At 45.0% G+C, this 26,576-nt stretch overlaps 1 protein-coding gene across 1 annotated transcript in view; it reads left to right on the top strand.

Moving 5' to 3' along the window:
- The window catches only part of LOC134541380 (melatonin receptor type 1B-A-like), a 119,744-nt gene extending 104,962 nt beyond the window's left edge, over positions 1 to 14,782 (top strand). Inside the window, exons 3-4 of the mRNA XM_063384804.1 lie at positions 13,656 to 14,598; positions 14,686 to 14,782. Of these exons, the coding sequence (XP_063240874.1) occupies positions 13,656 to 14,598; positions 14,686 to 14,782 (1,040 nt within the window). The remainder of the gene's footprint in view (positions 1 to 13,655; positions 14,599 to 14,685) is intronic.
- Positions 14,783 to 26,576: the final 11,794 nt, after the last annotated feature.

The raw sequence follows: 26,576 nt of genomic DNA on the forward strand, positions 1-26,576 counted from the left end.
CTGGGACCTCCTGAGACCCCCCTAAGACCCCCATGGACCCCCTGAGACCCCCTGAGGACCCCCCTAAGACCCCCTGGGACCCCCTGGGACCCCCTGAGACCCCCCTAAGACCCCCAATGGACCCCCTGGGACCCCCTGGGAACCCCCTGAGACCCCCCTAAGACCCCCATGGACCCCCCTAAGACCCCCATGGACCCCCCTGGGACCCCCCTGAGACCCCCTGGGACCCCTTGAGACCCCCCTAAGACCCCCATGGACCCCCTGGGACCCCCTGAGACCCCCTGAGACCCCCCTAAGACCCCCTGGGACCCCCTGGGACCCCCTGAGACCCCCCTAAGGACCCCCATGGACCCCCTGGGACCCCCTGGAGACCCCCCTGAGACCCCCCTTAAGGATCCCCCCTACAGACCCCCCTAAGACCCCCATGGACCCCCCTGGGACCCCCTGGGACCCCCTGAGACCCCCTGAGACCCCCTGAGACCCCCTGAGACCCCTGGGACCCCCTGGGGACCCCCTGAGACCCCCCTAAGACCCCCATGGACCCCCTGGGACCCCCTGAGACCCCCTGAGACCCCCCTAAGACCCCCATGGACCCCCTGGGACCCCCTGGGACCTCCTGAGACCCCCCTAAGACCCCCATGGACCCCCTGAGACCCCCTGAGACCCCCCTAAGACCCCCTGGGACCCCCTGAGACCCCCTGAGACCCCCCTAAGACCCCCATGGACCCCCCTGGGACCCCCTGGGACCCCCTGAGACCCCCTGGTACCCCCTGAGACCCCCTGAGACCCCCTGGGACCCCCTGAGACCCCCTGGGACCCCCTGAGACCCCCTGGGACCCCCCTGTGACCCCTGAGACCCCCTGGGACCCCCGAGACCCCCCTAAGACCCCCATGGACCCCCTGGGACCCCCTGAGACCCCCTGAGACCCCCCTAAGACCCCCTGGGACCCCCTGGGACCCCCTGAGACCCCCCTGGGACCCCCTGGGACCCCCTGAGACCCCCCTGAGACCCCCCCTAAGACCCCCATGGACCCCCTGGGACACCCCCTGGGACCCCCTGAGACCCCCTGGGACCCCCTGGGGACCCCCTGGGACCCCCTGAGACCCCCTGGGACCCCCCTGAGACCCCCCCTAAGACCCCCCCATAAGACCCCCATGGACCCCCTGGGACCCCCTGAGACCCCCTGAGACCCCCTGGGACCCCCTGAGAGACCCCTGGGACCCCCTGGGGACCCCCTGGGACCCCCCTGATGACCCCCCTAAGACCCCCATGGACCCCCTGGGACCCCCTGAGACCCCCTGAGACCCCCCTAAGACCCCCATGGACCCCCCTGGGACCCCCTGGGACCTCCTGAGACCACCCCTAAGACCCCCATGGACCCCCTGAGACCCCCTGAGACCCCCCTAAGACCCCCTGGGACCCCCTGAGACCCCTGAGGACCCCCCCCTAAGACCCCCATGGACCCCCCTGGGACCCCCTGGGACCCCCTGAGACCCCCTGGGACCCCCCAGAGACCCCCTGAGACCCCCTGGGACCCCCTGAGACCCCCCTGGGACCCCCTGAGACCCCCTGGGACCCCCTGTAACCCGTTGAGACCCCCTGGGACCCCCTGAGACCCCCCTAAGACCCCCATGGACCCCCTGGGACCCCCTGAGACCCCCTGAGGACCCCCCTAAGAACCCACCTGGGACCTCCCTGGGACCCCCTGAGACCCCCCTGGGACCCCCTGGGGACCCCCTGAGACCCCCTGAGACCCCCCTAAGACCCCCATGGACCCCCTGGGACCCCCTGGGACCCCCTGAGACCCCCTGGGACCCCCTGGGACCCCCTGGGACCCCCTGAGACCCCCTGGGACCCCCTGGAGACCCCCCCTAAGACCCCCCTAAGACCCCCATGGACCCCCTGGGACCCCCTGAGACCCCCCTGAGACCCCCTGGGACCCCCTGAGACCCCCTGGGACCCCCTGGGACCCCCTGAGACCCCTGGGACCCCCTGAGACCCCCCTAAGACCCCCATGGACCCCTGAGACCCCCTGAGACCCCCCCTAAGACCCCCTGGGACCCCCTGGGACCCCCTGAGACCCCCCTAAGACCCCCATGGACCCCCTGGGACCCCCTGGGACCCCCTGAGACCCCCCTAAGACCCCCATGGACCCCCTAAGACCCCCATGGACCCCCTGGGACCCCCTGAGACCCCCTGGGACCCCCCTGAGACCCCCCTAAGACCCCCATGGACCCCCTGGGGACCCCCTGAGACCCCCCTGAGACCCCCCTAAGACCCCCTGGGACCCCCTGGGACCCCCTGAGACCCCCCTAAGACCCCCCATGGACCCCCTGGGACCCCCCTGAGACCCCCTGAGACCCCCCTAAGACCCCCCTAAGACCCCCATGGACCCCCTGGGACCCCCTGGGACCCCCTGAGACCCCCTGAGACCCCCTGAGACCACCTGAGACCCCCCTGGGACCCCCCTGGGGACCCCCTGAGACCCCCCCTAAGACCCCCATGGACCCCCTGGGACCCCCCTGAGACCCCCTGAGACCCCCCTAAGACCCCCATGGACCCCCTGGGACCCCCTGGGACCTCCTGAGACCCCCCTAAGACCCCCATGGACCCCCTGAGACCCCCTGAGACCCCCCTAAGACCCCCTGGGACCCCCCTGAGACCCCCTGAGACCCCCCTAAGACCCCCATGGACCCCCTGGGACCCCCTGGGACCTCCCTGAGACCCCCCTGGGACCCCCCTGAGACCCCCCTGAGACCCCCTGGGACCCCCTGAGACCCCCCTGGGACCCCCCTGAGACCCCCTGGGGACCCCCTGTTGACCCCCTGAGACCCCCTGGGGACCCCCTGAGACCCCCCTAAGACCCCCATGGACCCCCTGGGACCCCCCTGAGACCCCCTGAGACCCCCCTAAGACCCCCTGGGACCCCCCTGGGGACCCCCTGAGACCCCCTGGGACCCCCTGGGACCCCCTGGGACCCCCTGAGACCCCCTGAGACCCCCCTAAGACCCCCCATGGACCCCCTGGGACCCCCTGGGACCCCCCTGAGACCCCCTGGGACCCCCCCTGGGACCCCCCTGGGACCCCCTGGGACCCCCTGGGACCCCCTGAGACCCCCTGGGACCCCCTGAGACCCCCCCTAAGACCCCCCTAAGACCCCCATGGACCCCCTGGGACCCCCTGAGACCCCCTGAGACCCCCTGGGACCCCCTGAGACCCCCTGGGACCCCCTGGGACCCCCTGAGACCCCCTGGGACCCCCTGAGACCCCCCTAAGACCCCCATGGACCCCCTGGGACCCCCCTGGGACCCCCTGAGACCCCCTGGGACCCCCTGGGACCCCCTGGGACCCCCTGAGACCCCCCTAAAGACCCCCCCTAAGACCCCCATGGACCCCCTGGGACCCCCTGAGACCCCCTGAGACCCCCTGGGACCCCCTGAGACCCCCTGGGACCCCCTGGGACCCCCCTGAGGACCCCCTGGGACCCCCTGAGACCCCCCTAAGACCCCCATGGACCCCCTGAGACCCCCTGAGACCCCCCTAAGACCCCCTGGGACCCCCCTGGGACCCCCCTGAGGACCCCCCTAAGACCCCCATGGACCCCCTGGGACCCCCCTGGGACCCCCTGAGACCCCCCCTAAGACCCCCATGGACCCCCTAAGACCCCCATGGACCCCCTGGGACCCCCTGAGGACCCCCTGGGACCCCCTGAGACCCCCCTAAGACCCCCATGGACCCCCTGGGACCCCCTGAGACCCCCTGAGACCCCCCTAAGACCCCCTGGGACCCCCTGGGACCCCCTGAGACCCCCCTAAGACCCCCATGGACCCCCTGGGACCCCCTGAGACCCCCTGAGACCCCCCTAAGACCCCCCCTAAGACCCCCATGGACCCCCTGGGACCCCCTGGGACCCCCCTGAGACCCCCTGAGACCCCCTGAGACCCCCTGAGACCCCCTGGGACCCCCTGGGACCCCCTGAGACCCCCCTAAGACCCCCATGGACCCCCTGGGACCCCCTGAGACCCCCTGAGACCCCCCTAAGACCCCCATGGACCCCCTGGGACCCCCTGGGACCTCCTGAGACCCCCCTAAGACCCCCATGGACCCCCTGAGACCCCCTGAGACCCCCCTAAGACCCCCTGGGACCCCCTGAGACCCCCTGAGACCCCCCTAAGACCCCCATGGACCCCCTGGGACCCCCTGGGACCCCCCTGAGACCCCCTGGGACCCCCTGAGACCCCCTGAGACCCCCTGGGACCCCCTGAGACCCCCTGGGACCCCCTGAGACCCCCTGGGACCCCCTGTGACCCCCTGAGACCCCCTGGGACCCCCTGAGACCCCCCTAAGACCCCCATGGACCCCCTGGGACCCCCCTGAGACCCCCTGAGACCCCCCTAAGACCCCCTGGGACCCCCTGGGACCCCCTGAGACCCCCTGGGACCCCCTGGGACCCCCTGGGACCCCCTGAGACCCCCTGAGACCCCCCTAAGACCCCCATAGACCCCCGACCCCCTGGGACCCCCTGGGACCCCCTGAGACCCCCTGGGACCCCCTGGGACCCCCCTGGGACCCCCTGGGACCCCCTGGGACCCCCTGAGACCCCCTGGGACCCCCTGAGACCCCCCTAAGACCCCCCTAAGACCCCCATGGACCCCCTGGGACCCCCTGAGACCCCCTGAGACCCCCTGGGACCCCCTGAGACCCCCTGGGACCCCCTGGGACCCCCTGAGACCCCCTGGGACCCCCTGAGACCCCCCTAAGACCCCCATGGACCCCCTGGGACCCCCTGGGACCCCCTGAGACCCCCTGGGACCCCCCTGGGACCCCCTGGGACCCCCTGAGACCCCCCTAAGACCCCCCTAAGACCCCCATGGACCCCCTGGGACCCCCTGAGACCCCCTGAGACCCCCTGGGACCCCCATGGACCCCCTGGGACCCCCTGAGACCCCCTGGGACCCCCTGAGACCCCCCTAAGACCCCCATGGACCCCCTGGGACCCCCTGAGACCCCCTGAGACCCCCTGGGACCCCCTGGGACCCCCTGGGACCCCCTGAGACCCCCTGGGACCCCCTGAGACCCCCCTAAGACCCCCCTAAGACCCCCATGGACCCCCTGGGACCCCCTGAGACCCCCTGAGACCCCCTGGGACCCCCTGAGACCCCCTGGGACCCCCTGGGACCCCCCTGAGACCCCCTGGGACCCCCTGAGACCCCCCTAAGACCCCCATGGACCCCCTGGGACCCCCTGGGACCCCCTGAGACCCCCTGGGACCCCCTGGGACCCCCTGGGACCCCCTGAGACCCCCCTAAGACCCCCCTAAGACCCCCATGGACCCCCTGGGACCCCCTGAGACCCCCTGAGACCCCCTGGGACCCCCATGGACCCCCTGGGACCCCCTGAGACCCCCTGGGACCCCCTGAGACCCCCCTAAGACCCCCATGGACCCCCTGGGACCCCCTGAGACCCCCTGAGACCCCCTGGGACCCCCTGGGACCCCCTGGGACCCCCTGAGACCCCCTGGGACCCCCTGAGACCCCCCTAAGACCCCCCTAAGACCCCCATGGACCCCCATGGACCCCCTGAGACCCCCTGAGACCCCCTGGGACCCCCTGAGACCCCCTGGGACCCCCTGGGACCCCCTGAGACCCCCTGAGACCCCCCTAAGACCCCCATGGACCCCCTAGGAGTCTTTGGTTCCCTCGCCCGACGTCCCTCGAGGAAGGGGAAGCCTTCTTTTCACAGACGAGAGAGCCGAACGCCCGATCGTGCATCTTCGGGTTTTTTTTTTTGGTTCATTGTAATTAAATATGGTGGTGTTGATAAAAGGATACTAATGGTTAGAGACCTGCAAAATTCGCGGATTCAATGACCTCCAGGATAGACTCTACTACACTCCACACACTCGGGCAAATGCCAACTGTTCATTGACTGCTGACTTGTGAGTCGTCTCGACTGAGTGTCTGTGATTCGACACTTCTTTGAGCGAGGGTCTCTAATTAGCCCTCATTACTCCAGATTAACAGTGAACCAATTGCAGAAGCAGCGCTATGGTATAATCAGGCCTCAAAGTGCTTTATTCACTGGAAAAAAGTGAGAAAAGTGACCTTTGTGATAGAAAAAGTGAGAAAAAAGTGATCTCCAGGAAAATAAGTGACTAAAAAGGTGACCTGATAGCAATTTGCAGTTCCTTTCTACCTGTGTGGTTTGTTGTTTCATCGTAGCACACTGAATAGTATTCACCATCCATGTCTTTCAAAATAACATTACGAAAATATGGGCTTAATGCATCTGTTAGTAGATACCTAAATTTAGTGCTGCTCAGGCTGAAGTCCTCAGGCACACCCTCACCAAACATACTTTTAAAAATGTCAGCTATTCCTCCACAAGATGATGCTGAATAATTTGAAATAATACATTTCATTACCCATTTCAGTTCTGCACTTGTTGCACTATCTCGTACACTGTAAAGACATTTAACATGGTTTTCTGAGGACACTTCACTTGATGTAGAAGCTGAACATGAAAGTCGAAAGACCGTGAATTTTAGCTGACTAGGAGCCAACTTATTTCGACATTCACTCTTATGTCGCTCGCAAGTAGCATGCTGAGATAGTGCTTGATACCCTTTGGTTGATATTTTGATTGTGACACAGCAAACTGCACAAAAATCATCAGTATCGTTACGTTTTTTTGCCCACTCGTTAATGATATATCTATTATCATCGCGCCTCTCTAGCCACTCGCTACGAAAACGACACTTCCCCATCTTCACCACATAAGAAAAAAGAAAACATCAAAACACAACTATATTATTTTCCGGTTACTTTTTTATCTCAAATAATAGTATAGCATTACACAAGTCATATCGCTAGCAAAGGCCCCTAAGGACAAAACTAACTTAAGACCGTAATCAGACTAACTACAGAACACACTGGCGCGAACATAGGTTATCTGCCATCACGTCAGCTGATCTATTCTGTAGGGCGAATCAATTAATAGATAGTTCGACTTCAGTTGTTGTTTACGCTTTTACACATGTAAAAAACGATCTCAACACAATCCGTGTTATGGCAAACGGCAAATACCTTGATTACGGTCAAAAACACAAATTCAAGCATTTAATTAATGTCACTTTCATAAACGGAAATGCAAATTTTGGGCACCAATACCGAAAAAAAAAGTAAATTAAGTGACTGTTTAAAAAAAAAGTGACAAAAAAGTGATTGATGCAAAATAAGTGACTGTAAGTGAGTTAAGTGACCATTTTCGACCCCTGTATAATTATTTGAATTGTAGCATATCAAGAAATGAATCCGCGAATTTTGCAGGTCTCTACTAATGGTCAATTAGGTTAGGTTAGCTACATTATAAATACTTTAAATCATTGCGGACGGTTGATTAGGTTAGGATAGCTACATTAAAGATACGGAAAAAGAAAAAAAAAACATGAACTTCGGGGAACTTCGAGTTTTTGCTCTCTTCGTCTGTGAAAAGGCTTCCCCTCCAGGAAAAGCGCGCGCGCGCGCGCGCACGTGTCGATAGATCGACGGTCGTCGATACGAGACCCCCGCCGAACCTCCCCCTCTCCGGAAGACTCGACCGGAATCGATGTGTGGGCCCCGGCCGGGTTCAACGACCCCCGAAGACTCCAGAGTTCCCCTCTCTCGCTCCAGCTCTCCAGCTGTTCTATGTGGGGGGGGGGGGGGATCAAGGGAGGGGTTACATTTATTCTTGTTCCTCGTGATAGCTAGTTTTTTTTTTTTTTTTTTTAATTTTGAAATGTCACCGTTCCTGTAAACGTCGACACAAAGACCTTCACAGGGCTCCGCCCACCCGTGCACTCACACACACACGGCGCGCAGAGCTTCAGGAAATAAATAACGCGATTTCAAAAACTACTCTCGAGATATCCGAGTGGGGGTCTGCTTACGAAAAGCATTTTAAGAGTTCGCTGAGGGCCCGAAAAGTACTTTTTATTTTGGATTAAGTTTTTTAGACTGTAATTTTAGAAGAGTTAAAATGGCTAAAACGCATGTTTTAAAAAGTAATTTTTTAGGCGTAAAACAACCGGTATAGATTCTTGAAAGCACTTAAGGGACTTGCATTACACCTTTATCTTCATTTCTCCGCAGTGTAGTGTTACGGTCACCGCTCATACGCACTGGGAGAAGACTGCTCGCCAGTCCAGAGGAGACACCGCGCTAGAAGCACCAGCGAGCGTCGCGCTTATCATCCCGCCTCACTAACACGCATACACCCCTGACGCAGTCAGATAAGTAAACCATAAGACGGTCTCACACGCCAATATATATATTTTTTGAAGTGAAACATCTTTGGGCGCGATGAGACACGTGGTAGACCTGGTTGAGCGCCTTGTTATACTCTGGAAACAGGGGCATTCCTCGAGTCGATTACAGGTTAGCCTGATTGGTCGAGGGGGGAGTGTGTGGTGGCGATGCTTGGGATGGGTTGCCTCAGCCTTTCGTTGTGGCTCCTCTCCATAGGGGTGCTGACATAACTTAGAAACACATGACTTAAAAGCACATGAGATAGAATTGTATAAGTTGTGGCATTAATAGTTGTGACATTTATAAGTTGTGGCACTTCTAAGTTGTGGCACTTCTAAGTTGTGGCACTTCTAAGTTGTGGCACTTCTAAGTTGTGGCACTTCTAAGTTGCGGCACTTCTAAGTTGCGGCACTTCTAAGTTGTGGCACTTATAAGTTGTGGCACTATAAGTTGTGGCACTTATAAGTTGTGGCACTTATAAGTTGTGGCACTTATAAGTTGTGGCACTTATAAGTTGTGGCACTTTTAATTTACGTGTTTCTAAGTTATGGCGTTTCTAAGTTATGGCGTTTATAAGTTATGGCGTTTCTAAGTTATGGCGTTTCTAAGTTATAGCGTTTCTAAGTTATTGCGTTTCTAAGTTATTGCGTTTCTAAGTTATTGCGTTTCTAAGTTACGTGGAAATTTTTTTCGAGAATTCTATGTTCTGACGTTTATAATTTGCTTGTTTTAGGCGTTATGTGTCTCTAAGTTACCTGTTTCTAAGATACTACCGTTCTAACTTATGACAGTTCTAATTTACGTATATTTTTTTTATTCTCTCGACAGTTCTAAGTTATGATTGTTCTAAGTTGCGCGTTTCTAAGTGTTATGTGTGGATCCCCTCTCCAAACACTTCCAGGGTGCGTTGAAATGGCATGTCCACTTCCTGACGGCTCTATGGAGCCCGTGCTGTGTCGATGGAGGCTCGGCCCAGAAAGAGGTCACATACTCCATCAGTCTCGGCTCGATAAGCAACCAGGGGCTGGTGGTAGCTGCTACGACTCGTAGCTTCTGCCTCAACTCACCCTGCGATCACAAAACCAAAAAAAACCAGCGAGCGGAAATTAATTACTGAAAATAAAAAAATATATATATCGTATGATTATGTAATCAAGAGTTTCATTTTTTTTTTTAGTTGATAAAAACCCATAAATGTCACCATGATTTTAAATCCAATATCTGCTTTTATGTTTAAATAATGATTACGATTAAATTTTCATGAATTTTATCCAGTTTACCTTTCATATTTCTTAATTATGTTTTAATATATTTTATCATTTGGAATTCCAGATTTTTATTTTTAATTTTAAAAATTAATTGATAATAGTAGGTAGTTACTAAAAAGAATTTTAAAAATGATAAAATATACATTGTTGATCTGTCAGGACACTAGAAGTATATAAAGTACTTAATGTTTTTTTTCATTGCTTAATACGGGAGGATTAAAAAAATTAATGCTCGTTTGTATCGCGTATGAAATTTAAAAATACTGCATCATTGACGCAATCCTACTTTGCTTGAAAAAACTTTCTTGCATTCAAACTTTCCTGGATGGAGTTCTGGTGGTAACGTAAACAACGTGATTTCTAAAATCAATAAGACATATAATCTACATGCCTTGTTAGTAAATTTTCAATGCATACAGAAGGAATCTCCATCATCCCACTCCCTTGAAAAACCACAGCAATATTAGTTAATTTTATGGATTGTACCGAATTTCTATGTAACTCCATATGTAGTAGAATCACTGCTTACTAAAACATAACATCCCACGTTTTAAAAAAAAATTGGTTTTCTGTAAAGTCGGTTTACGGACGATAGTTTAACGTGACAACGTCATAACAAAACCATGATGAAATGATTGCATACTTTTATGAATAAAATTGAATAATTTTTATTGAATTATCACTATTTTGTATGGATACAATGAAGGAGTGAAATGAAATCTACAATTTAATTGATAAATTTACTTTTATTTGCACTCATTAATTCAAATATGTTTATTACTTTAACGAAGAGATTATTTTAACTATAACTTTTATATATGTTTGCTATTTAACTTCTTCCAATCTGTGTTATTCTGTTAAGGATAGGATGATAGGAAAAGTAGGAAACGAATGGGAGTTTTTCAAGTTTAATGTGCCTCGAAAAAGTCAAATGGATGGTTCCAATCGAGTGGAAGAGAGATAGATGCGGCGCAAGCGTACAATGAGCGTAACGGGATACAGCAACGGGACACTTTTTCGTGCGTGCAGCCGGCGTTCATCGATTTATTAGACGTCACGTCAAAAAAATTGGTCTGACATGACATAAGACTTAGGTTTGGTTACTTGTTGAAGTCAACACTTGTGAAGTAGTGTGAATATCATGATAGTTGTAGTCGCAAGTCATTAACACGCGGTGCTTACATACTAGAGTCTGTTAGTAAATATGTATTTGCAACAAAGAATAGAAGGTCTGGGAAATGTGATGTATGACTTGGCATGCCAAAAATTGGGATAAATAGATAAAAAAATTAGAATTATAGTAAAAAGAAAGAATAAAAATCGTGATAGTGGGACATAATCCCCCTTAAAATGATTTTCATAGCATGTCTTATCTGAAAAATTGACGAACGATCGAAAGGCATTGCTGAAATTCGGCATTTTGTACTAAAAAAAAAGGTTGTTTTTTTTTTTACGTGGGGTCAGGGTTATTTGAAGTTAGCAATATAATTAACGTATATTGAATCATATATACGTTATTTGCATGAGATAAAGACTTCTATCGTTCTCTGGAATACGGGAAGTATGCATTGGCAGAAATAATCCTGCTACAGAACAGCTTAGCTGGACAAATCGGCTTATGTCTGGCTTCGACTGCATTTGGCTTAAAATTAACTGGCGAGTTAGTTAGCAGAGCAATAACGGTCTTTGGAGCTGGAGAAATTTTAAAGCAACCTGAAACCACGAATGTGTAACCATGACTCGCATCATATTTGCGCGTATTTTGAGCAAATAGGAATGGTTTTTTTGTTTAAACTGTTATGAGGTAGATCTTGTAACTAGTTTATGTAAAGATCCACAAAATATATGCTTTTTATTGTCTCTAAGATCCGGACATATAACTTGTAAATCTATTTACTAAATGTGCGTAAAATAAAATTATTTCGTTGTGAAATTAAATTTTTTAATGATGGTGGAACTGTCTCAAAAATAGTGTCTGTCCTGACCACTAAGTAAGTTACTTCAAAACTTCAGAGCCTACTATTCAAATAACTCAATAACGTGTAGTACCTGAGGGCGCCACTTTCATTAACTTGCCGTGGAACAAATGAATGCAAGTATCACAAAATTACGGCACCCATGTTTAACAAATGCAAACTAGGTACAGTGTTCAGTTTACAAAAATAACTCTTAACTAGTAGTAATGACGAGGAAAATAATTGTGAGCGAAATTTCAGTACTCGTAATGAGATGAGTAACATCTAACCTCCGTAACGAGCAAATATTTGTGTTTTTCATGCTGCAAATACCCTTATAATTCGAAATTTAACCTATGATTCATTAAAATTATGCCGAGAGTGATAAATATGTACGCAAATTGTGTTTTCCAACTACATTTCTTTACGCGAATCACACATAGTTTCCGCACCCGCCGCTAGAATTCGCTGCCGGAGCAGCTACGTAGACTATTGAATCATTCGATTAGCAGATCGAAAATTTAAACTATGTAATCAAACGGCTCCGATAAAAGCGAAAAAAAAATTTTTTTTTGTTTAAAAAGTACTAGACCCCCGGCTTTGGACCTGATTATCGACTAGGAAATTTATTAAAATACTAACCATCTTGTTAAAATTCGTTAAACTAGTTAATACTATAATGTTTCCCTTTGGCTTTGCGAACTTTGGTCCGCACGATCCGCCACAGTTGTTATATATTTCCGTTCCATTTGACTTATCGTTCCATTCACAAAAATTACTCCTATCAAAATATGTATACCAAGAGCTAAGGTGGTCAAAATATTGATTTTCTTGTCTTCACTTCAAACAATAATCCAGATCTATAAAGTTTCCCTTTGGCTTTGCAAATTTGGGTCCACACAATCCGCCACAGTTGTTACACATTTCCGTTCCATCTGACTTCCCGTTCCATTCACAAAATTACTCATATCAAATGATGCATACCGAGAGCTATCCTCTTGTCTTCATTCCTTTCGTCAATCAATAATCCAGCTCTATGCTCCAGTTCTGCTGGTCTTCACTCCCTTCGTCAATCAATAATCCAGCTCTATGCTCCAGTTCTGCTGGCCTTCACTCCCCTCGTCAATCAATAATCCAGCTCTATGCTCCAGTTCTGTTGGTCTTCACTCCCTTCGTCAAACATTAATCCAGCTCTATGCTACAGTTCTGCTGGTCTGCACTCTCTTCGTCAATCAATAATCCAGCTCTATGCTCCAGTTCTGCTGGTCTTCATTCTCTTCGTCAATCAATATCCAGCTCTATGCTCCAGTTCTGCTGGCCTTCACTCCCCTCGTCAATCAATAATCCAGCTCTATGCTCCAGTTCTGTTGGTCTTCACTCCCTTCGTCAAACATTAATCCAGCTCTATGCTACAGTTCTGCTGGTCTGCACTCTCTTCGTCAATCAATAATCCAGCTCTATGCTCCAGTTCTGCTGGTCTTCATTCTCTTCGTCAATCAATATCCAGCTCTATGCTCCAGTTCTGCTGGTCTTCACTCCCTTCGTCAATCAATAATCCAGCTCTATGCTCCAGTTCTGCTGGTATTCACTCCCTTCGTCAATCAATAATCCCGCTCTATGCTACAGTTCTGCTGGTCTTCACTACCTTCGTCAATCAATAATCCAGCTCTATGCTCCAGTTCTGCTGGTCTTCATTCTCTTCGTCAATCAATATCCAGCTCTATGCTCCAGTTCTGCTGGTCTTCACTCCCTTCGTCAATCAATAATCCAGCTCTATGCTCCAGTTCTGCTGGTATTCACTCCCTTCGTCAATCAATAATCCCGCTCTATGCTACAGTTCTGCTGGTCTTCACTACCTTCGTCAATCAATAATCCCGCTCTATGCTACAGTTCTGCTGGTGTTCACACTCCCTTCGTCAATCAATAATCCAGCTCTATGCTCCAGTTCTGCTGGTGTTCACACTCCCTTCGTCAATCAATAATCCAGCTCCATGCTCCAGTTCTGCTGGTGTTCACTCCCTTCGTCAATCAATAATCCCGCTCTATGCTACAGTTCTGCTGGTCTTCACTACCTTCGTCAATCAATAATCCAGCTCTATGCTCCAGTTCTGCTGGTCTTCATGGTGCCTTGTGCTGCCTGCAGGTAACGTGTTCCTGGTGAACGTGGCGCTGGCCGACCTCCTCATCACGGGGATGGTGTTCCCCGCCTCCAGCGTGATGCTGCTGGCGGGCCTGCAGGGTTCCCTGGGCGTGTGCCACTTCCAGTGGTTCCTCGCCATCCTCTGCTGCCTGGTGACGGTCCTCACGCTGGCCGCCATCGCCGCCGAGAACTACAGCCGCCTCTGCCTCAGCCACCAGTGCTACGCGCTGCTCACGTCCGCCCGGCTGACCGTCTCCCTCTTCGCCATCTGGCTGCTCTCGGGCCTGGCGGTCACCCTGCAGTTCCTGCTGGACCTGGGGCCCGACTACTGCACCCTGAGGCTCGCCAGCCTGCTGCCCTACCACGCCGTCGTCGGCGCCGTCTTCGTGTTCCTCCCCACCGCCTTCACGCTCGCCTGCTACGCCCGCATCGCCTTCCGCGTGCGCGACGCCAAGTCCCGGCCCAGCTTCAAGCCGCCCGTCGCCTTCAGCTGGGACTACTCCCTCATGAAGACCAACTTCTACAGCTTCGTGCTGTTCGTGGTGTTCTGGCTGCCGTTCGGCGTCGCCCTGGCCGTCGGCTCGCTCCACGGCGTCTCAAACCGGCTCTTCTACAACCTGGCCTTCTTCGCGCTCAGCAAGTCCTGCGTCAACAACTTCCTGTACTGCGTCACCAACCGCCACTTCCGCAGCGCCTACGTGAACCTCTTCCACTACTGCTGCTGCAAGACGACGGTGTCCTTCTCCCGGCGCACCCGGGGCGAGCCGGCGCGGCCGTCGGGAGACGTCCGGGTGCACATCATCCCCGGGTACAACATGTACTCGTACACGAGCCCGCAGCGCGCGAGGGACGGCGGCGGCGGCTGCAAGGCGTCGGCGTTGAAGCGCGGGGCGGGCTCTTGCCGGCCCGGGACCAGCCGCCCCAACGGCCGGGACGTGTACGAGTTGTGATTGTCCGGGGGCGGCGGGGTACCCGCCCACCAACACCCGGTCCGGGCCAACCGGCCGCGCTCCGCGTCCCGGGCCGTGGCCAGGCTGGAGCCCGGCGACTGGGCACGCTGCCACGCGGCCGCTGCGAGCCGCGTGCGCGGCGGCGCAAGCTCCGACCTCCTGGAAGGCACGCTGGTCTGAGAGACGGTGACCTTGAAGCGCGGAGCAGGTTCGTGCAGGTCGGGCCCCCCCTCCACCCTCATGGGCCGGGACGCGTGCGGTTTGAGATTGGCCGAGAGCGGCGTGGGTCTCCGCCCACCCCCACCAACCGGTCCGCGCCTCCGCTCATCCCCACCACCCGGCCCGCGCCTGTCCAGGGTCACGTCAAGGCTAGGGCCCGGAGACTGGGCACGCGGCCATACGGCGCCCGAGGGCCTCGTGCCAAGCGGAACAGGCTCCGGCCTCCTCGAGGGCACGCGATACCGAGAAGACTGATGTCAAGGGACTGCTAGCTGACCACGCACCATCCAATGTATCTTCATCTTTAAAAGAAACACCACTGATCGTAGCTGAACTTTGGTGTGACTGGACGTAAACTGGACCCTGCATCTAGCAGGTACTGAAACTAAATTATTTGTACTTATCTGTGATTAATATTTTTTTATCTAAACGTCTTTAAATTATTATTATAGAACCAAGTAAGCATTCTTTTGTGAAACTATACCTGGAGAACAATTAAAATCTCAAGTATTTATTCTTAAATTGAAACGAGCACAAAAAATTATTGTTGTTAAAGATTATTTTGATTATTTATAGTGGAAATTTGAGAATTGTTGCAACCATTAATGTTCAAACTGTACTATTCTTGCCTCGCGTTCCTTTTAAATGTTTTGATCAAATAGTTTTTACTTGAACCTATTACAGTATCCATCATAAATAGTTACCAAAAATGCGATTTTTAATGAAGTACTTTTAAATAAAGTACTGCCTTTTAAACAAGCATAAACTGCAAACACCTGAAAACACAAACTACAGTTTATTAAGTTGAACTAGTCTAAAGCACTGAATGCTTGCTTACAAGCTAAAATTCGGCCAAGCATATTGAGGATATGGCATCTATATAAGGTGCCCTCCTGTGGGACTAGGACTATTGACATATGCGTTATATTTTATGGTAATACTCTGTTAGATTAAAAAGTGACGTTTACAGTTTCTCGTAAATTGGCAGAAGATTCTGAGCGAAGAAATTAAATTTGTGCATAAATCAAATGGATATAGTACCGCCAAATTTTCTTTAAATTCACCACCACAGACCTTATCTTAGGTACGTTACATTTACAAAAATTTCTGGGCTTTACGCGAGTCATAAATTTCTTTTATTTACCTCATCTATCTGAATCGTGAGGTGAAATTAAGTTTGTAACTACTGACATTTTCCTGCTGTAGTCGAAAAAAACGGACTGTGCACAGAAGCAATTTTTTTATATTTCGTAGAACATTGATATAGGTATATGAATGGTTTATGAACTTATATGCTGCCCATGGTAGGATAGTCGGTTTGTTTGAGGTAAACATGCAAAGGAGAGCTAAAGACCAAACTGATGCTCTTTTCGTACACCAAATCTTCTTTACCTGCGAAGCACTTAAATTACCTGTCTCTTAAAGTTTACCTTCAACTCTTAGAAGTCTTGTATCTTAATGCGGAAAACCAGAATATTTATATGATGACCATATCATTCAAACACGGTTAAGTTTGTTTTATCAAAGCTAGGTTCATACTGTCAGAAAGTATTTATGTATTAACATTGCATTACTTGTTGTCAATTTAGAAATGTTCCTAAATAATGTTCTCGTTTTGGAAGATATCATTAAAAAAGAAGTATTTTCAATTAATTCGATGTGATTAGCCACATAAAATTAAATTTTTGGCAACACATGTTTCAAACTTCACAGACGTCATGTTTTTCCAGGTTGGATGCACAAAAGTGCATGCTGCTAACTGATGGAGAAAAATTTAAAAAAATATATTTTGGAGCGGGCTTTTGCAAAGAAATTTCGACCGGCAGACGGATCCTCTGAACGCAAGATGCAGGGTAGAAATTGTTTGAAGGAAGGACACACACAAATCGTTCACTGCACACTTTGCTGTAAATAGTTCATGTTCCTATGTTGTGTATGTCGCTGGCAGTAGCCAGTCGTTGTGACCATGTGATGTTTTGTGCGTGATCATGTGATCGTTATGTTGTCGCTTGTAAGTTATATTTTTTTGTGGAGTAGATCGTTCCAAAAAATATCAATGTGTATTATATACTTGTGTAGGTACATATTTGTACATGGACCAGTTGCCTGGTCTAGAGGTTTAAACTATTATGTTCTTCGGTAGTAAAAATAACTGTTGTCTTTACAAATTTTGTTACTGAATAATAGCACTGATGATCTCCATGGATTAAAAAAAAATGTAAAAAGCTAAAAAAAAAATAATAATACACCGAACATATAATTTCAACAACCACATTATCATACTTGCAGCTCTATTTTTATACTTCTTTCAAAAGTGTATGTTTGCGGCACAAAATGTGTAGCCATCATTTTCACGAGTTAAATATTACTTTAATATGAGTTAACGGTAAGAGAAACCATAAAAGCATTCAAGTTTGAGATCAGAATGTTCATGTTGTGTAGTATGTATAAATTAGCGGCAAGAATTCATTAAGTAATTTTACTTACACGGATGGAAATGCGCTGTTTTAAAGTGTTCAATATTTTTTTTTTCAATGTTGTGTAGAGAAATAAACTACCGTAGCCTCTAAGTATTTAAATTATTTTCTTGTTAACATACCACATCTGGTAAAGCACACAACATTGGTAATTCTTAAAACTGTATTCATAGTTTTAAGTCGGTCTAAAGTGATAATACTGAAATAAATATTTGACTACTGCCTTCTTAGACTTTGAATATATGTTTAAATTACTTTTTAAAACAGCATTTTTTTTTAGATATTATTCTTTTGACCGTTTACTTATTTAAAGACACTTCATTTCTGAATGTATTTTGTAAAGACACAGAAGAATGTTTGTGTTAAAGGTTTCACAGACACGTAATGAAGGTGTGCAATATCTCTACATGCAGTCATTGAACTTGCTTACAGCTTTTAACCCACGTGGTGTGTAACCATTCTGTTGGGGGGGGGGGGGGGGGCGGATGGTGAACTTTAGATTTTTTCTTCTGGAATTTTGTTTACAACAACATTACTTGACGCGAGTCACACGTAGTTTCCGCACCCACCGCTAGAATTCGCTGCCGGAGCAGCTACGTCGACTATCGAATCATTCGATTCGCAGAGCGAACTTTTTAAACTATTTGCCGGGACGACTCCGATAGGAGCGAGAAAAGACTCATTTTAAAATTCATTAAACGGTTAATACTATAAAGTTTCGCCTTTGGCTTTGTGAACTTTTGTTCACGCCATCCGCCACAGATGCCAGCACCGTGGTTACACATTTCCGTTCCACGCGACTTACGTTCCATTCACGAAATTACCCCCATCAAATGTCGTACACCGAGATCTAAGATGTTGCACATCAAAAAATTAAAGGTACCAAAACAAATCAATTGACTCCTTTTTTAAAATTTAAAATGGTTTCACGAAAAGAATTTATTTTTCCTGAAGCCAGGGGAAACTATTGTTTGACATTTTTTTTGCATAAGTAAGGGTATTAAACTTTGTAATCAAAGTGCCTCATTGATAACCAGGTGGTCCATCTTCAGAAAAAGAGTTTCCCAAACAAATTGATAAAAATATTCTTCCTGTGGTTTTCAGGACTGCAGTTCTTGTACGTAGTCAACTACACATATGTATTAATGTATTTTGTACTCGATGTAATGTCTTCACCTAGTTGATCTGGTTAGTACTAAATAATCGTAGTATGTACCAATGGTGATTCTTGAAAAGTCTTTATGTATATTGATGTTTGTATGGAAGTATTATTAGTTTTTATTGAAATAACATTCCTATGAAACTAAAACTGAATACTTGCATATTTTACCAATTACTGATGAAACTTTGACGATTATATATAAATGTATTAATTTTATACACAGAAGTATTTATATTTTTAATGAAATTTCCAAAATAAACGAAGTTTTCTGTATATTTATATTGTGGTGAATACAGAAGTGAGGTGAGTTTAAAATTAATATCTTTGTGACACGAAAGTGTGATGAAGTTTTCGCATTTCAAAGTAGTGACGTTTTCGTCGCTCGCCGGAGATGTGAGTTGTGCGCTACGAAGTGAGATTGGTTATAGTGTTTCAAGTGTTGGTTCTTTTGAAAATGTCGTGCACTGATTGTCTCATGGAGGTAAGAAGTTAGGGAGTTGGTTAGTGCAATCTTTGCCATGATAATGATTCCAAGTCACAATGTAAACCACCCCTATTTCCCCTTCGGATATAAGAAAAAAAGTTTTCATTGGTATTAATGAAGTTTTCCTCTAATTCCTTGCTGGTGTATTGACATCATTGTTTAATGGTGCTTACTTCATGATAGTATTTTAACGAATCTTGCTAGCTATTCACTTTCAATATATTAAACATCCTAGCATTAGCCTTTATAACAGCTAGGGTTTGTTTTTCCCAAGAGTAATCCGTATTTTTATCTGCTCATTGACTGCCCTATTTTGTTTAGTCGCCCAAAAAAAATTGGCTGAAGTGTGGTGTTTGCATTGTGGAAATAAGTTTCAAATTATTGTATTTCCTGGAAGTGACTGCGTTTAGCGACCGAGATTCTAATTCGTACTTAACTAACCATCACCAGACGTGATCAAGCACCATTTTACGCAATGTTTTTGGGCGTCACAACATGGCGACTGGCGAGGTGAAAATGTGGCTTCAACTACGTCACGGTTTGCCGTCTCTTGACAATTACTAACTCTATGGTTTTTCCAACCAATTGCTACCCAGAGTGACTTCAACACGCACCCACTCCGTAGACTTATACCTCCATGGCCTGCACAAAGATCGCGCAGTGAATTAAAAAAAAAAATGGAAGAAGTGAATAATGAGATCACAGTATTCAAGCACAAGAACGAAACAAATAAGTGTCTGAAGGCGTCAAGACAAGCGAGGAAGAACTCTTCAACATATCCAAAAAACCACTCTCTGCAAACACCTTTTATTTTTGACTGTGATCATCCACTGACTAACTACCGCTCGGTGGAGACATTTTAAGTGTGATACGGGACCACTATTTTTTTTAATGTTTTTTTTCTCTCGTGAGGAATATGGCAGCTTTTGATGTGAGACAAAAAAAAAGTTTTGTCACGTGTTACATGTAATGTGAATGTTTCTGAAACCATCTACAGCAGTTTCAATGTACTCTCTACCTAATGTTAATGTAAATATTTTCAGATCTGACTTTTTGGCCACAAACACAACTTATGTCTTACTTTTAATAAGTTATTCCAACAAAAAAGAAAGAATTTCTAACCAGATTTTTTACTTTTTAAGTCACTGAATTATTTTCAACACAAAAACTAATGTTTCTTTTATTACTATACAAATGGTTAAACACGTAAACAGAAAAAAGTAACATTTTAAATAGAAAGACTTCCAAAATAATAATTTTCAAACTTTATTTTTTCACCTTTTGTTCTTTTCATGTGGTTATATCAAACACTTATAATTATAAAATACAGCTGAAACCCAAATATGTTCTAAATAATTTTTAAAAAAATTCTCGAATAATTTTCCGCAATTCCAAAGCAGCTAAAGCGTGCATAATTTGAATGTATACGCCTGTAAGCTTTCAAATGATGCTCTTAGTACCCAAGTTTAAAACACTGAATATCATGTGATTCTTTGGTGGCTTAATGAAATTAAATGAACATGTATTAATTTTTATTCCGTAAATATGCAATAATTTTAGAAGCTTCCAGCCAATGATCCCCTTTCACACTATCAAATTTCTTAATTATGTTAAAAATATTTTTTAAAGATCCTACATTCCTATGGTTTATTTATTTTTAGGAGGACCTACTTGTATCATGCCTGTACTGCTGCAGTTTTTTATTTAAGTTTTCTACGTGCAGTGTTCTACCTAGTGTTAATTTTTCTTTTAAAAATGCAAAACATTAATTTCTTGATAAGATGAAATTATTTTCTCAAAACTCGGAGTATTTTTTTTTCGATCCAATAATTTTCAGTAGGTATTTGGACATTTTTCCATGACATTTTTCCATGACATTTGTCCATGACATTTGTCCATGACATTATTGTCCATGACATTTGTCCATGACATTTGTCCATGACATTTGTCCATGACATTTGTCCATGACATTTGTCCATGACATTTTTCCTTGACATTTGTCCATGACATTTGTCCATGACATTTCTCCATGACATTTCTCCATGACATTTCTCCATGACATTTCTCCATGACATTTCTCCATGACATTTCTCCATGACATTTCTCCATGACATTTCATCAAGATTCAACCCAAATATTAAAACAAATGTGTAACTTTGATATTATTTAATCCCCACGTTCAAATATTAACTCAAAATGATATTTCACTATTAAAGTAGGGAACTTTAACAAAAAGCTGAGTTTTAACTTAATAACGATTCCATAACGTGACTTCAAACACTGAATGCACATAGGACACTACAAGAAATAAGTATGGTTAATAAACTTATATGTAAGACTTTTTTTACAGTTATTTTATTTATATATATTTTTGCACAAAATATTTTAACAAGAAAAATAATATAATTTAAAATTATTAAAATTCAAAGGGAGGATTTTTTTCCATTTTAAAATATGAGCTGTATTTGTCATAAGAAAAAATTTTCTTCAAATGATTTTATAAATGACAAGATTATTGTATAATACAAAGTATATTAAATGATTTCATGTTTAATAACTATTTATCACAACTAAAATTGATTTAAGAACTTCAATAAAATCTGTAAATTTAACTAACGAAATTTCAACAGTGCCTCTTAAAATAAAGAATTAATATCAACGTTGGTATTTTTAAATTTAATTTATAGTTAAGTTTTTAAGATTATTGGTGCAGTTCAATATTATTAGATAAAAAAAGTAAAAATAAATATCTAGAAATTCTTTCTCTTTGTTAAAATCACGTTAAGTCGGTATCTTAAGAAAAAGTTTAAATATTTGTGTTTTTGTTTGGTTATCATTTGCTATGGTAGTATGTAAGCTAGATTATTTTCCACATATATAATGTATTCGTAGTATTTATAACATATTTTATATTTAAGTTTTATCAGTTTAATTCAGGGTTATGTGACCAGTGCAACGTGATTGACTCTCTAAAATTGATCCAGTTACAAACTTTTGAAAGTTACTGTACTTTTAGGCCGGGCTTAAGATAGAAGACACGCAATGAAAGTAAGAGCAAAAATGCAGCTAAAATTGACGCCAGATAAGCCACTTTACAGAGTAACCCAAGTCGTTAAAGACATTACCAACCTAACTTGAAACAGTAATAATTGCATAGGAAAATATTCTACCTAACCCGTCTTTAAATAAAGTTCGTGAATCACACGAAAAAAACTATAAAATACTAAATAATTTGGATTTTAAAAGTTTTTTTTTGTTTCACCATGATTGAATCTAATTCAACTACAAAACAAAAGGATGTGTTTAAGTGCTCGTTTAGTTAAGTTCTGTTGCAGCCATTTCCAAGGATTTTCTACCATTGAAGATGGCTACAACAGAGCATGCCGAAATGTCGGTCAGTAATTATAACAGACGTGGTATAAGCCCAGTCTAAGTATAAGTAGCATAAAATTTTAAAGTTTGCATCTTAAAAATAAAAGCAAATAACTAATATAAAAGTGGAAACGCAAGCTGAAACGAGAATTTATAAGTTGTCCAAATCTTTTACGTTGCGTTCTTTCGCCTTGCGTAATTTGTTAACTGATTATCTGAGATATACGTACAGAAATCTGCGTCTCAAGATTCACCGAGAACCCGCTTATTGTTACAGTAAATTAAAAAAAAAAATCATTGTTACTTTAAATGTGTTTAAAAAATGAATATATTTTTACAGCAACTTGTTGATGAAACATAATATTACATTTAATTGACAAAAATTCACTGATTATTATGAACGACTCGCTAAACATTCACTGACCCTCAGTTCATTACAATCCGTCGGCGAGAAAAAAATCGATTTTATACATGATCGGCGAGGGGGGGGGAATCGATTTCATGATCGATTATAAAAAAATGCAGGGTTTGAAATAGCTGAATCGATTTTAGAGTGTAAAACAAAATTCAGGTTATTAATTAAGTGGCTTGAAGTGGTATAGTAATATTTTTTTTTCTTTGTGCAAAACTGTCCTGTCCTTCACAATAACAATCATATCACAAGCATGTAAACCTGTCCATACAATTATCCGAACCATATGCTAACGGCATTCCTATGAATGAGAAGCTGTTGTTAAAATTTCACCTTCGTCTCGAAGGTCGCGAGCGGTATTCTAAATGTAACGAGGCAGAACATTACAATGACTCGTATTGTTCATGTAAAAAAAACAAAATTTCATTGTTACGTGTGACATTTTGTTTTCCCCCGCCAGGGAACTGCTTTCTGTGTGAGCAAGTGAGTTTTTTAAGTTTACCAAACATCGTGACGTGGCTGTTCGAACAAGTATAGACTTTCATTGGTTACGCTATCGAATCTAAGGATCGGTCACACACTGTCATTTCTATCATTGGAGGGATTTATTTCCCTGTAAATCCATCTGGAAATCTCTAATATATATATTTAATATATTATATGTTAGTATTTTTATAATCATGTATAAAATTAAATATTAATATTGATTGTATGTGATATATTAAATTATATATTACAATACATATTAAATATATAAATTAATACATATTAAATAATATAAGTATACAATTTCTCAACTATCTAGTAACCAGTGGCGAGCCTAGACTTTTGGGACCCCAATATTTTCAAAATGGGCCTAACTTAAGGGAGTGGCGTCGCCGCCTACGCATTCTCCTCCTCTACCGGTTCCCCCACCACGTACCAATATATTCCCCTCATGCGATCGGAATTTTCGTAACGCTCTAAAAAAAATTGCCCCCCCCCCCCCTAGCAAAAAACTTAACCCCCCCCCCCCCCCTTCACATCCGCACGTTATTCGTGAGTATCGGCCAATTTTTGAAGTGAAAACTTCTATGGGAAGGTTTGGATGGGGAGTAAATTCATGTAAGTCGTTATCGACATGGTCACGTGACGTGTTAACGATAACACTTTATATGTTCCTATTAGTGTTCAAATTGTGTTTTAGTTCAATTTTTATTTTAAATCTTAAGTATACGATTACTGTGCAGTAAAAAGTGAGTATAAAATACATTAATATTCACATATAGATATATAGTTTGAATAACGAAGTAAACGGAGTCTTTGTAGCAATATAACCTAAAAATTTAAGAACATCATTATTTATTTTTGTAATACCTACAATTACTATGCGATGCGTATTTTATAGTAATTTAAGAGTTATTTTACTAACGTGATGAAACAAATTTTTTGTGTGATAATATTTTTCGTAAAGGTTTTCACTTCTGTCGGCAGTCCTCATGACTGCTTTGAATATTTTTTTTTTTTCGTGTCACGAGTGCACCAAAGACATAAACGCACGGAACTGCCAGAGATACCACACTCTGTTTTCGGGCGACGCCGCTTGACTCATGAGAGGTCCCACAACAGCTCCCCTAGCGGCGAAAACTGGTACTACAAGTACACGATGCGCAACGTTGAGATTCCTGTTATTTCTGTATTTTTTTTTTCTTATGGTAATGTTCACCTGTATGATGCCCACCTCAACTTCACGCAGAAATATTACGTAACTGTAAACTACGGAGTGCATATATTTAAGTTAAAAACCTAATTATATTTGTTATGACTAATTTCTTAAGCCCGCTGGAAATACTAAACAGCGAAAACTCTAGGGAAAAATTAAAAACTTTTTTCCTTGAAAACTTTTAAAACTGCTAAATTACTAATCAGTTTGGCGACATACAGTATAAAACAGTTTTAAAGTGATATTCTACAGTGTTTCAATATTTTGATTGCATGTTTTAACGGGTTTTTTTAGAAGTACAATGGATTGAGCTATCGTCTAGTCAACATCGAGGTGATTAGAGACAATCAGATGATAACGGAGCAATGACGGAATTAGAGAGAGAGAGAGAGAGAGAGAGAGAGATAGAGAGAGAGAGAGAGAAGTACGCTGATAAAACCGAACGGTTCAGGAAACAGCCAACCATGTTCCTCCGATTGCGATACATTTGGGACTCTTTCCCGTGCTATGAATCGAACCCAAAACTAATTGGAACAAAAAAAATAGATGTAAGAGACACATAAAAATTAAGTAAATCATTTTCACTAATTTAAAACACACATTACGAAACGTTATCCGTACTTCAATACTGATGGTAAAAATCGTTCGTGGAATAACGTCTGTACATTGACGTAATATTCTTAAACAAAAAAGCTATATGAAACGGCTACTTGCATTGTTAGCAAGTGAAATAAAGTGTTTTTTTAAAAAAATTATTTTTTCTTTGAAAACTTGGCGGACGTTTCTTTTCTGCACCTCCACCCTCCATTGCGTTGAACCGTCTCAAATTACCTCGCTGCATAGGTCTCACCGAAAGTTTAAAACAATTTGAAGTACAATTATAACTATATGTTGGTATTCTTGTAAAATTTACTTGCTTTCAAATATATATTATTAATATATTACAAAAAAATATAATTTTCAATTTTGAATAATCTTTCTTAAAATGTTAGTAATTATTCTTAATAGTTAAACTTCTGCTACAAATCGAAGTCAAAATTATTTAAAAACTTCATAAAAGTAAAAATTAAAAATTATTTGTTTAAATTAATGGTGTTTTGAAACATTATTGTAATATGGGAAAATCTGAATTTAGTAAAAATATAATTTTCGCAAGTATGGTTATTTAATAGACAGTAGCAGTTAGTAAATAAAGCTGAGTAAACGAATATAAATTCAATATTTACTATTACATTTTTTTTATAAAATCGGTCATAAATATGTTAAATTGCATTGAATTGTAATTTTTAAAATATTTACTGTAGTTAGAAACTAATTTCTACCGGAACTTGTGTACCGAAAATAATCATCTTAAATATACTAAAAATCTTCAATTTCGATGGGACCTGTATGTTTCTCAGACGATCTGGAATTAAATTTAGAATACGTTCTCGTTAAAAGAGGACCAAATTGTTTTAAAGTTCTGTATTTCATGTACTAATAATGCAAATGGCCGTTTACTGTATGTTTATTTTCGCAATGCCGTTCAGTGTACGAGCGAACGATTTTATCATTAGTAGTGAAGTATGGCTAAAGTTTCGTTAGATGTATAATAAATTAGTGAAAATTATTGAATTGAAAACATCTTTAGCAGCGTTGAGCGATTTTTGGTAGAGGCAAAACTTATGGGTTCGCATCACCGACATGCTAGTGACGTGTTGCGCCAGACTGGCGAATCGCAGCGGCCTGTGTACATGTACACGCATATATACACTAATACATTGAATATACTCGATTGTATCATGTGCGTGTTGGACTCTTTTTTGGATGGTTATAATCTTGTGAGTTCGCATCACCGACATGTTGTAGTAGCAGTAAGTGAAGTTAATTTGACCACGTGAATACATGACCTAGGTCTGACATCACTGGTAAGTCATTTTTACGTAATTTTTTTACATACCACTGACATCTGTTGCGACTAAAAAATGATGTAAGTATAAATTATATCATGCTGACATCGTACTGATATAATACCAAAATCATTTTCTTACGTACATTTGACGTAGAAATGATGTTATATTACACATTTAAAAACAAAGTGTTAAGTTTTTACTTTTGCTGACAGTCCGCATGACTGTTTTTTTTATATACGTTTGATTCCTCAGAA

This window comes from Bacillus rossius, chromosome 18 (genome assembly GCF_032445375.1).
Source record: "Bacillus rossius redtenbacheri isolate Brsri chromosome 18, Brsri_v3, whole genome shotgun sequence".
Classification (NCBI taxonomy): domain Eukaryota; kingdom Metazoa; phylum Arthropoda; class Insecta; order Phasmatodea; family Bacillidae; genus Bacillus; species Bacillus rossius.